The 12307-nt window shown below is 45.0% G+C and overlaps 1 protein-coding gene across 1 annotated transcript in view; it reads left to right on the top strand.

Moving 5' to 3' along the window:
• The first annotated feature begins 961 nt into the window (after nucleotides 1-961).
• PARM1 (prostate androgen-regulated mucin-like protein 1) overlaps nucleotides 962-12307 on the top strand; it is a 100815-nt gene continuing 89469 nt past the window's right edge. Inside the window, exon 1 of the mRNA XM_033406524.2 lies at nucleotides 962-1477. Coding sequence (XP_033262415.1) covers nucleotides 1435-1477 — 43 coding nt within the window. The 5' untranslated portion in view covers nucleotides 962-1434. The remainder of the gene's footprint in view (nucleotides 1478-12307) is intronic.

Raw genomic sequence — 12307 nt, 5'->3', positions numbered from 1 at the left:
AAGAAAGCAAGCTGTTCTCCAGCACTGCTAGGTCCTGAGCAAATCAGTTCTTTAAGACGGCTCCTTAATCCCAGCTCTAGTGACTAGGGGACCACCAGGCTCATAATAACATAGATATTGGAAGATGACCTAGCATCTGGTCTGATAGACGTGTAGAAAATAAGCAAGTCTAAGGTGGTGGAGAGGATTAAGTGAAGGATCAGCTTCGATCTGTGTGAACACACAGAAACCTTGGGCTTTGAAGAGAGAGTATAGTACAGGGATGACCCCAGGTCCCTAGGCAGGCAACTTATCTGTACCATTAGCTAGCTGTGTGATCTTGGGCAAGTACTTAAACCTCTGCATGCTTTCATTTTCTCCCCTGAAAATGAAGCTATCATAGTGCCCACTTCAAAGAATTGTTCTGAGAACTTGACCTGGTTAATACCTGTACTGCACAGTTGTCTAGCACACAGCAATTCTCAGGAAATGTCAGCCTTTGTTATTATGCCCTGGTACACAAACTCTTCAGTTATGGGATCCAGCCCTTACCAGCTATGTGACCTTGAGCACATTACCTAACTTCTCTGTGCCTTAGTTTTTTTATCTTTAAAATGAAATAATAATTCTTATGTCGTAGGGTTGTTAGAAGCATCGTGATACAACACCCAGTAGGGTGCCTGGCTCATAATTATCTCATGATCACTGTTACCTGACATTAGTACTGTTTCTTCTCGTGAGAAGCTGAGTAGGACGGCAGACCTCCTGGCCCAGGCACCAGGAAATGCAGTGGGGTTGAATGTGTGTGAGGGTTTAATGTACATGCAGGAACGTTTGGAGAAATGAAAGAAAAGGAAAAGGTTCTCATACTTGGAAAGAAGTGTATGTTCCCTTACCGTAGTGGGGTCTTGGCTCTTCGAGGTGACACCTAAGATGGCACGCGGTCACGTGTTTGAAGGTTGTTACTCCTGTAAAAAAAGCTGAGGTAAATTCCTGAGGGCAGAAATCTACTCCCACTTCTCTGCCTCCCCTTAGTTCCCAGCACAGTGCTAGCCGCCCCAAACATTTGCTGAACCGGGTCGAAACTCGGGTCTCGCGCCCTGACTGTCCAGCAGAGGCCGCCCTGGGCCGCGACTCCCGGGACACGAGGGCTGGGAGAGGAAAGGCCAGGGGTGGCCTTGTCATCTCCGCGGGACCCGGGTGGGAGGGGTTTGGCGGCAGCAGTCGCGGCGGCGGAGGCGGCCCGGGCGGCTGGGATGGAGCAGAAGCGCGCCGGGCGCCGGAGTACAAGCAGCTGACGGAGCCGCGCGGCGCTCGCCTAGCTTCCCCTACCGCCGCCCGGTCGCCCGGCTCCCACCGCAGCCAGCGGACAGAGGAGGAGCTGCCCGCGCTCGGTCAGTCCCGGCAAACTCTCCCGCTGCCCGCGCCGGGTTCGGCACCAAGCACCAGGGTACCATGGTCTACAAGACTCTCTTCGCTCTCTGCATCTTCACGGCAGGTATTTTGGGGCGCCAATCTGGCGGAGGGCTGGCCCGGCGACTAGCGCTGGGGGCGGGGGCTGAACCGGGGAGACCGGGAAATAAGTCGCCGCGCGCTGGGGGCCGGAGTGGTGCGAGCCTCCAGCGTTTCGCAGAGCTGCGTGCGCACTTGGATTTAGAGCGATGTGCGTTTTTGGAGATCCTGGGCCGAGCCGGACCGAGGGGATGACAGGGTTCTTCCGGCCTCAGCCCGCGCCCGCACAAACTCCGGGCTTTGTGAAACAGGTGGCTGCACGATGCGTTTGAAACCCGGGCTGGCGACACTGACTGAAACTAGAGGCTTCTCGGGTCTCCGAGCACACCCTGCCAGAGTTGGGCACCAGACCTCTTGACGCGGTTGGACTCAGGGAGGGATAAGAAGGAGAAGCAGGAGGGATCGCATCTGGGAAAGCTTTAAGCCGTGGCCGCGCACCCGGCGGGGCTGGTTTGCGTTCCCCGAGATTTGGTGGTCTCTCATCTCCGGCGACCCTTCCTAGTTACGCGTGGGGGTGATGCGGCCTTAACAGTCTCAGGGCAGCTGCTCCGACCCGGCTCGAGCTCGTGATCACCCCTGGGGATTTGCAATTCTACCCTATGGCCTGGAAACTCCCCCAAAATATGTGCCCTGGCAGAAACTGTTAACTTGGCTAAAACTAGCATCCTCCCCATTCCACCCACTCCTCCTACACACACTCACCCTCCGGACGGCTTCCCCACGCGCGCATCGCTGGCCTCAGGACCACGGATGGCAGCGGCCTCCAAGCAGGGCCTGGGGAGAGAGGAGCCGGAGGACTGAGCTCGGTTTGGTGGGCGTAGAGGAGAGATTCAGAACAGCTCTTTAAGTCTGAGGGTGGGCTATCCAGTTTTTCCAGAAAATGTAGGCAGACAAGGGACAACTGACTACGGATGAGGCACTGGTGGAAAAAGCAGCCCGAGTGCGGGGACACCGGCGTGTTTAGATAAGAATGTTCCAAAGCCACATACACAAGCCATTTGACTCATGCTTGTAGTCCGTGTGTGTATTTTTTTTCCTCCTGAATTGCTTGGGTTCCTGTAATTGTGGACACAAGTCGTTACAATCCCTTGAAAAGAAGCTAGGGGTTTCCAGGCAGCTCACAACGGATAATGCAGTTTTGAGGAAAAGTTTCCCAACTTGAGGCTAGAGCGGGTCTTTTTCCTCTACTTGCTGAACGCCTGAGAAAGCTCCCATTTCTCTCTGGTGTCTGCAAGGTTTGGAGGCACGTCCGCAGAGGGTTCCCGGTCTCCTGCCGCTTTGGTTGCACAGCCTTGGGCCAGGCTGGTAGCGCCTGTAACCCCAAGTGTGACAGCCGACTCCCTAGCCCCGGGATTGCCAAGAGACGTTTACGAAATGACAGGAAAGGTGCCTTCCTTTCTCCTCTCTAGAAATCCTTTCATGAGGCTTGAGGCTCAGAAAACCTTCAGTGAGCCAATAGAGCTGGTAGGTAGGTTTGTTGGCTAATTTTATTTAGTGGCTTGTCTTTAATTTTTATTTTTTTAACAACTCTGGCAGTTGGCAACGCCGGGAGTAACCCTACTAAGGCAGTGTATTGTGGGGTTTTTTCCTCCCTAAGGAGCTCAAGATACATATATATTTTTTTAAATTTATTATTTTTTTTCTTGGCCAGTTTTAGAGTTTAGCCTCGCTATTGCTGCGGCAAGAACCTTGACCTTGTTCACGGCCCAGACTGAGGAGGCTGGTAGCTGGGGACCCACTGCGCAGCCTCACTCATCCCTGCACACATGTGTCGAAGCCAGAACAAAGAAGATCACAGCCTCCCAGTTCTGGGGTTCCCCTGACCCCGGAAGACATAGTTATGTTTCTGAGTACATCTCCCTGAGTGATGAAGCGTCCTTTCCTCTGAGTTCGTGCCTCTGAAGGAATCTCTTCGGGGGGTCAGTGTGTTGTTAGAGCTACTTGCAATAAGTTATCAGGAACATAATATAAAAAGAGGCATAAATACCGTACAAGGTTGTTGACATCCCAAAGGAAGGTGTTTTGAGAAACTAAAATATAACTTTTCTAGAAAAAGTTGTAAAGGAGAGAGGGACAAGCGTTCTTGAAATGAAAGTGGCAAAGCTCTAGATAGCTTCATCAGGCAGTTGCTTTCCCCCCACCCCATCTTTAGAGAATTCAGGAAATTTTCCATAAAACTCTTGAGGTGATACTTTCTTGAGCCAGGAATGGGGCTTAGATCTACTCAATACATATACATAGTGTTTTGTCCAGCCTGTGTAATGGACACTTGTAAATACCTGTGCCTTGTGAACAACACAGCAAAAGTAGATCTCTACACTTACTCACTTGTATTTTAAAAAGAAGGAAGAGAGAAACCTTGGGCTGTCTTCAGTTCTCTCAGGGTTGATTGGGGTAGAAAACTAGCATGGCTATTTTACAAACCGTTCCCAAACACCTCTAAGGCCAGTACTCTAGGCATACAGGAGTACTGCCTCTAAATTACAAGCCAGAACCTCCGAGGGCAGGCAGCAGAACCAAGAATGGAGGGAGGATGGCAGGCCACAGGAAGCTTCCATCTTCATCCCTCTCCCTCTCCTCTCTGGATTCAGTTCTTTCATTCCCACCACCGTCGTTGCTGCTCTCCAGTGCTCTATGGCTCGGTATGTTAAAAAATTCCCTCCCTGAGACATCTGAGGTATACTGGAACTTCCCAGAGTCCTTTTCCAAACGTTCAAGGAGTTCAAGGGGAAACAGGCATAGGTAAGAGAGGCAAAAATCCCTTGACCCAGTTTTTCCTGCCTTAGGTTCTGCCCTGTCTGCCCCACCCCAGGGAGAGTACTGCAATCTGCCCCATTACCCAAGCTGACTGATTGGCCCCTTGGTGATCAAGACCAGCAGAGCTAGATTCCAGTCTGCCACCCAGCTAGAGAGCCTATTTGTGTCCCAGGCCTGTCAGCTATAGCTCTTCTCCAAGTGACTAACATCTCGAACATCCTTATCCTCAAAGGAAGACCCCACCCTACACATTTATGGCTCTCTTCTCAGTATAGGTCCTCATACATGACAGGGCTTTATCATAAGCATATTAAAGCCATATCGTAAATCTTATTGTAAACATGTTAAAAATAAACCCAAAAATGCACACACATTTATGGGAACGGCAAGGTTGCCTGTGGTTGGTTGCGAGTGGAGGTGAAGGGTGGCTTGCATCCCTTTAGCCTGGTTACCTCCTATTCCCCTGAAGTCTGTGTCACAGAGTGACACCTCCTTCGCTGTGAAACCTACCTGAGAAGGTGGAAGTTCTCCATTATTATGGGATGGATTTACTGAGACAGTGTTGCGAAGTGGTGAAGCACGGCTGCCGATTCTGCAGCTAGATTGCCTCAGTACAAAGCCAAGTTTTACTACTTACTAATTGTATCATTTAGGGCACGTAATCTAACCTCTCAAGTTTTCTTATCTGCAAAAATGGGGAAATAAAACTTCATCAGACTGTTAAAAGTGGTAAATAACTGAATATACCTATAATGCCTGGGACATAGTAAGCGCTCAATAACTATTAGCAATTGTTGTTGCTATTATTCTTATTAATAAAGTTGACTGTGTTTGGCACCAGTTAGGTCATCCTGTCCAAAGTGTACGTGTCTGTGCTTGGACTATGTAAATTGAAGATTTAAACTAATATTCCAGCACAATGCCAGCTGTTTGGGCAAACACTCATGTGCAAATTAAGAAAAGATTCAGCTGAGCCTACTAAATGCCTAATTTGAAAAGGTTAATAATGTGCCAGCTCAAATTTAGCACAACAGTCCAAAAAACGCTCTGTAACAAACAGAAGTCAAGTCTCACGGAAGATGCTATTTCTTCCACAAAGTCTTTTGCAGACTGGTGTGTTTCAAAAGCCCAACTCAGCTAAATCTTAAGGTCAGGTTCCCAGAGCCACAAATTTTGGATAATTCAGATCAAACAACTTAGGAAAAGGCATTTCATGGCGTATGAATGACCCAGAATGGCTCTCTCCAGAATCCAAAAACATCAATAATGGCCGGATCTCTAATTTAACTTGATCATTTGGGCCTGGTCTAGTGGTGCTTTCATCGTGCTTGTGCTTTCATAAGAAAAATATTGGCCAAATATTGACACCGTTGGAGCAGATTTTCTTAAACTACAATTTTTGGGGGGGACAGGGGTGGGGCTGGGGGGTACAGCATCCACTGGAAACAACGAAGAGGGACATTTAAACAATATTTTCAAAGTGTATTGACTGTTTTAACACCCAATGAAAGGAGTCCTGCTGTAACATGCACAATGGTTTTCTCCCTTTTAGAAGTTACTGAAATTGGATACGTTAGTTTAGGAATCAAATAGAGTCATCCCTAAGTATCCAGAACCTGGCCCCCATACCAAAATCCTCAGATGCTTAAGGGTCTTATATAAAATGGTATAGTATTTGCATATAACCTACGCACTTCCTCCTGTATACTCTAAATCATCTCTAGGTTGCTTATAATACCTAACGCAATGTAAATGCCATGTAAATAGTTACCAGCAAGCAACAAGTTCAAGTTTTGCTTTTTGGATTCAGGAATTTCTTTTCCCAGTAGTTTCGGCCCAAGGTTGATGCAGATCCCACAGATACAGAGAGATGGCTGTCTTTGCTTTGCTAGCAAGGTGTTGAATAAAACAGTTGCCTAGGAAAAATTAATGTTTCATTTAGAAGACAGCAGTGGTTATGAAAAGAGGTAGGCAAATAGTGGGTACCTGCCTTATGCAACGATTGCTTTTTAGTTGGAAATGCAGGGCTAATAGGTTATCATCCAGTTAATGTGCAAGTAGGGTTACTAGAAACTAAGACAGATTTGTGTATGTAGTTCATGGCATGACATTTCGTAGTCACAGCTTAAATTATTTAAAGGACGGGGATTGATGTAACATAAGATTTTCTGAGGTGTGGATCTGTAAATGGTCTTCATGATCCTTTACAGCAGCATAGCCCATTTCTTTTACCTGTTTTAATATCGTTTATAAACCTTGAGACTTCTGCCATTTTATACGTAATAGAAACCATTACAACAAAATAGGCGATTATATAATTGTTGTCATCTGTGTTTTTCATTGGTGCAAGGTGGCATAATGTCAATTGAAAATAAGCTGTTTTAATTGTCCTTTGGCTAGTGTTGCCAGATTTAGCAATTAAAAATATAGGTTGCCCAGTCCAATTTGAATTTCAAATAAATAGTGAATTCTAAGTCTATCCCACATAGTACTTGGGACACACTTAAGCTAAATAACTCTTCGTTGTTTATCTTGAATTCAAATGTAACTGATCATTGTGTATTCTAGCAACTCTCCCTTTGGCCTTCCGTGTGTGGTTCATCAGTGCAATGGCTTTGACATAGGACTGGCTTTATTTTGAACCCTGCCCCACCCGGCTTTAGCCGTCCCACTCCATTTCATTCATTCATCACAATCTGTTCATGGGAAGACAACTCGGAGATTTCAAAGCAGCTCTGTCTCTCTGAGAGCAACTTACAACGTTAGGATTCAGAGGCAGCTCTCCAATGGAACATTTTGAATCGGATTGCATATCCATTTACTGTGCACTGTTGTGGTTTTCTGAACAATCGGTGGGATTTCTGTAGCTTCCCTGAGGCTACATTACTTTACCCTTTTGTGACCTTTTCTTAAAAAAAAACAAAACAGTATACTATTTGAAATGGTAACAGTGTTCTTGCATAGGAGCTGGAACTAAGAGCCTTCCAGAATCCAGCAGGCAGCTGATTAAAAAAGAAAGTTAATAGAACAGCTTTGGATTTCAATGCTGTCTTCTGTGCCAGGATCTTAACACATCTCACAATTATTATATAAGGTTTGCATAATTCCTGCAGGATAGGTCTATAGGTATCACTTGGAATCTGTGGCTATATGGGGCCTGAAGCAGCATATTAGACAGAATTTCAAGGCAGATTGGGGGAAAAAAATCCTTCCAGCAATTAGACCGTGGTGGAAATTTGCACCTTTATACTTAAGGCCAAATCTGTGACTAGGTAATTGTTAAGTGGAAAAAAAATTGTGGAAAGTTACCAGGTGCGATATTTAGAAAACATGTCTATTCAATACAAAATAAGATGCATGATAGAATACGGCTTTGATGATAATATCTTCCAGTTACAGTCCAGATTCTGACACCTGATTTTCTTTTCCCTGAAGGAGGAAATAAGGGCACAGAAACTTTAGGGCAGGTGTTGCACATGAGAAGAATTGGAGGAGAGAAGGTATAATTCATTTTTCATTTTTTTGGCCATGGTTGTAAACTTAAAGCTATCATTCAAGCTTCTCACTGGATAGAACATATTATATTTCCCTGTATGGGGTTATTAAAATATATGTTACCTTTAAAATGATGATATTCTTGCCAGCTTGTGTAGTCCAGAAGCATCACCTCATTCCTGAGAGAGTTTTTTCAGCCACTGTTTTATCCACGATGGGTTGTTACTGGGGTTGTCTGCCCCTTACAAAATCTTTTCATTTTCCATTGGAAAAGCTTTTGTGATCCACAGATAGACGACAGGCAGCTACCGTTATACTGGCGTTGAACAGTTATTTCATTGTTAAACCCTCCACACTATATGATTCTTGCTTTGTACTGTCATTTAGATTCTTTAGGAAGAACAGTAATAATTATTGTAAAAATAAAAGGATGTCCTCTTTATTCACCATGCAAAAGCTATATGTGTTTAGGGAAATGTTTAAGACTCTGGTCATTCTATTGAGCTAAGGTAATGTGTCACATTAGGAGAGGACTCAGTACATCTCAGAATTACATGAGGGAGTCTCAAAGCCCATTTGTCCATGAGAGGCTCCTAGAGAAATCTGGTGGACTTGCACCACCTCTTTGTTGGTTTGGGAAAAGAGGCAAGTTATTGGTGGATCACACACTCGGCTGGTCATGTAAATTCTCGCTGTTGATGGGTCAACTGCGTGAGAGGTAACATCAAGCTGAATACGGCCGTCACCCAACCAAAGGGAACTCGGCACGTTTGGTCTTAAAAATTACAATGTTGTCAGAGATGGCGTTCCAGAGGAGAGAGCCGTGGAACTGTCCTTTTTGAAGAACTGTTCAGACAGGTCTGAGCATGAGAAAGAATGATCAGTTTTTGAGGATAAGTGATCATTCATCGTTTACCTTCTAGGAAATGTAGGAGGGGAAGGAAGTGTGATATCACATTCCCTGTGGAAACTGGATAAGAAATGGACAGAGGGCAGGGGCCATGGCTGTTTCAGAATTTCTGCGTAGGATACGTGGAAGAGGCTGGGAGTGGTCTGTTGCATGAGGTGGAGAGAATGTCAGGTGGCTGAACGAGGGGGAAGTGATTGTTGAAATTACTGGGGGCTACTGAAGACCAAACCACCTCCTTGATGCTGCTACTGGGAATGGAAAATTCATCCAAGTTTCATTTTTAGGTGAAGGAGATAAGAGATTCCTCCTCAAGTGTGTATGCACATCCATCCTCTTTTAGTACACCTTTCTAGTTTTGTGGAAGGTTGCAAATTGAGCCTTTCAGAGGAAACGGATGTGACAGCCCTTAATGGCAGGTAATTCAGGTACCCTCAGCATTGTGAAAGGGGCAGAAGAATAAGAAAATGCCCTGAAGTGTCAAGAGGAATTCAGCTGTGTGGTTTGGTTGCATGAGGAGGGCTGAGTGACCTGGGGTTGCCCGCTTCCGGGCTGGCCTCCTAGACTGCTCTTCACGAAGAGTCCTGTTTTGAGCAGATTCCCCATTCAATGCTTATTTGGAGAGAAACACAACCCTGGTATTTACCCGACGAGGATGGGATTTGTGTTACTTTCTCTGAGAGGCTACATGGTATGGTGGGAGAGGCTTTGGAGGAAGACAGGCTGGTGTGATGCCAACTCTGGGGTCTCGGTCTCCTCCTCGTAGAGTTATGATAATACACATCAAGTGCCATGTGAGTAAACATTCAACAAAAGTTTATTAAACAATGCATAGAAGGTTTTATTTTACTGCATTGGCGCATCCGCCTCACACTCCTAGAATATAAGATGCATGAGAATTTTAGCTGTTTTGTCCCAACTGTGTCCCCAGCATGGAGCACAGAGCAAGACATGTAATGAGTGCCTAGCAAATATGTGTTATATTAATTTTTTAATAAATTTATTTATTTACTTATTTGGTTGTGTCGGGTCTTAGTTGGGGCCTGCGGGATCTTCATTGTGGCACGTGGGATCTTAGTTCCCCAGCCAGGGATCAAACCCGTGTCCCCTTCATTGGAAGGCAGAGTCTTAACCACTGGACCACCAGGGAAGTCCCTGTTAAATTAATTTTTAATGGAGAATCTTCATGTGTTGTCTAAGGCTCTGGAGATACGGCAATGAACAAAATAGAAGTCTGCCCTCAGTGGACTTACGTTCTTTGAGGGCGATTGACTTGGTCAGAAGAAAATCAGTAGCTGACCATCTCGTCTCACAGTCATCTTAAACGCAGCACGTCCAAATATGAACTCTTGGACTTTTCTCCCAGAATAGTCCCCAGCAGAAGCCTTCCCCATCCCAATTAATGGCAACTCCAAGTTGCTTAGGCTGAAAGTCGTAAGTCATGTTTGAGTCTCTTTTTCTCTCAACACCCCTCATCCAATGCTTCAAGAAAATCTGTTCGCCCTGCCTTTAAAATACATAAAGTCAGACACTTTCCGCCACCTCCATTGCTGTCTGTGGTGTGAGCCCCACTCCTCTTTCTCCCGGAATCCTGCAGGGGCCTCCTCTCGGGCCTCTCAGCTTTTACCCTTTCCCTCCTAAGGTCTAGTCTCTACAGAGCAGCTGTCGATCCAGTGGAAATGTATCAGATGATGACATTGCTCTGTTCACAGCTCTGCAATGGCTTTCTGTTGTGCTCAGAGTGAAATCTCAGCCCAAGTCCTTAAAGCAGCCATCCAGACCCACTTGAGCTGCTCCCCCTTCATCTTGGACCAGGGTTTCTACCTCTCCTCTGCTCCCCTGGCACCAGCTACACTGGTTTCCTTATTGCACGCCATGGCTGGTTCCTCTCTCTGGAACATGTTTTCTCTAAATATACATGTGGTTAATTCCCTCACCTTCCTAAAACCTTTACTCAGATGTCACCTTCTCAGTGAGACTTACCTTACCAACATTTTTATTTATTTTTTTGTCAGTTACTCTTTTATTTCCCCCACCCCTTGAAATTGTCAAGCATACTTTGAGGAGGTGTTTGATTACTGACTTCAGGCTCTTTGGCTGTAGCGTCCAGTCTGCCCTTCCCCTTCTGGTCTCTTTCTTTCCTGGCCGCTCTATGATTATTTCTGCATCATTAGATTTCCTTTCCTGTGTTCCCAAAGGATGAACATATTTACAGTCAGTCCTGGAAACCTGATCTTTATCCTGAATTTCTGCTCAAGAGCCACCAGAGAGATTAATCATGTGGACAATCTTATTTTATTAAGAAAATGTGTAATACATACTAAAAATAGCAAACCTTGCTTTGGTCAGTTTCATCAATGCTTCTTAATCTGGACCTTATAGATCATGCATTTTTTGCTCTTTGATTTCTTTTATTCTCCTTGATCAGGATTTTTAAATTTGCAGTCTCTTCTGCCTGCCGACACCATATTCCCATTGCCCCTCATCTGCCTCTTGCCTCTACTTTTTCCTTTGATGTCTCTCTTCCTTTATCCCTAGTCCCCCCCATCCTGGGACTTTTGTCTCTCTTGTTTGCTGTGGTATCCCCAGTGCTGTGTGGCACTAAGGGGGGTACTCAAAATATTTGTTGAACTGAAGGATTAAAATACATTTTTGAGGGCTGGCACAATGAAGACTTAATTTAAATTTCACCTTAGATCCCCCCAAAAGGAGACATTGGCAGACTTGCTTACTATCAAGTGCTTGTTGTCTAGTGTTTCCAAATAGCTGTTTTTCAAAAAGAGTCAGGCTTTTCGTTTTCATTGAGGGTTACAAAAGCTAAACTTGAAAATCAGCTTTTTTAAAGCTATGCACATATAAAACACTTCTTTTACAAATGTAAGCCTTTTTTTTTACCATGGCTATCACTTGAAAATAGCTGAAACTTCTGATACTCTCTGGCCAATTAAGAAAATGTCACCTTTGAGCTCTGCTAGAGAAGATAAAGGTACTTCTACTATTTGAACATTTTTGAGAATTTTCTGAAGAGCTAAAAAGAGCCTGGTGGTGAAAGTGATTTAAGTCAAAGGGAGGCATGACTGCCAATGTCCCAGTAACGTCTGAGGATGTTAAGTCAATTCAAATGCTGAGTATTGAGGGTGTAAGTTAGTCACAAATAAGCTGAAGGACGGAATAGGAGATTTCCTGGCCTTACAGACTCTTTCTGTCTTCATTGGTGATTCTGAAATATGAATTGTGTTTTAGTCCAAGCGATAGATAGAAGTGATGGGAAGTCCTGACGAAAATCAGACCTGTATCCTGTATGCACTTGTTCCCCACCCTGCAGGGCTGACACCCCTTGGCGTGGCTGGTGTTAAAGTCACCCAGGCTGGCATATCCCCCAGCTTCATCACCCAACAAAGACTCATGTTACTTTCTGCCTTAAATAAAAACATCTACTCATTTAGCAGCTGCCAGAAAGAACATGATCTTGAAAAAGAATAACATGCCGGTCTTGAAGCCTAAGGGATAATAGTAAAATTTAAGATGATATCAACTTGAAGAGCAACCTATAAACCAGCCAAAGAAGGAAAAAGATGATTCTTTATATGAAAAACATGCTCCTTGCTTGTTCAGTGAGGTCACTTGTCCATTCTTGAGGTGGGAAGACGCTACACC

Source organism: Orcinus orca, chromosome 4 (genome assembly GCF_937001465.1).
Source record: "Orcinus orca chromosome 4, mOrcOrc1.1, whole genome shotgun sequence".
NCBI lineage: Eukaryota > Metazoa > Chordata > Mammalia > Artiodactyla > Delphinidae > Orcinus > Orcinus orca.
This window is presented reverse-complemented; position numbering and strand designations above follow the sequence as displayed.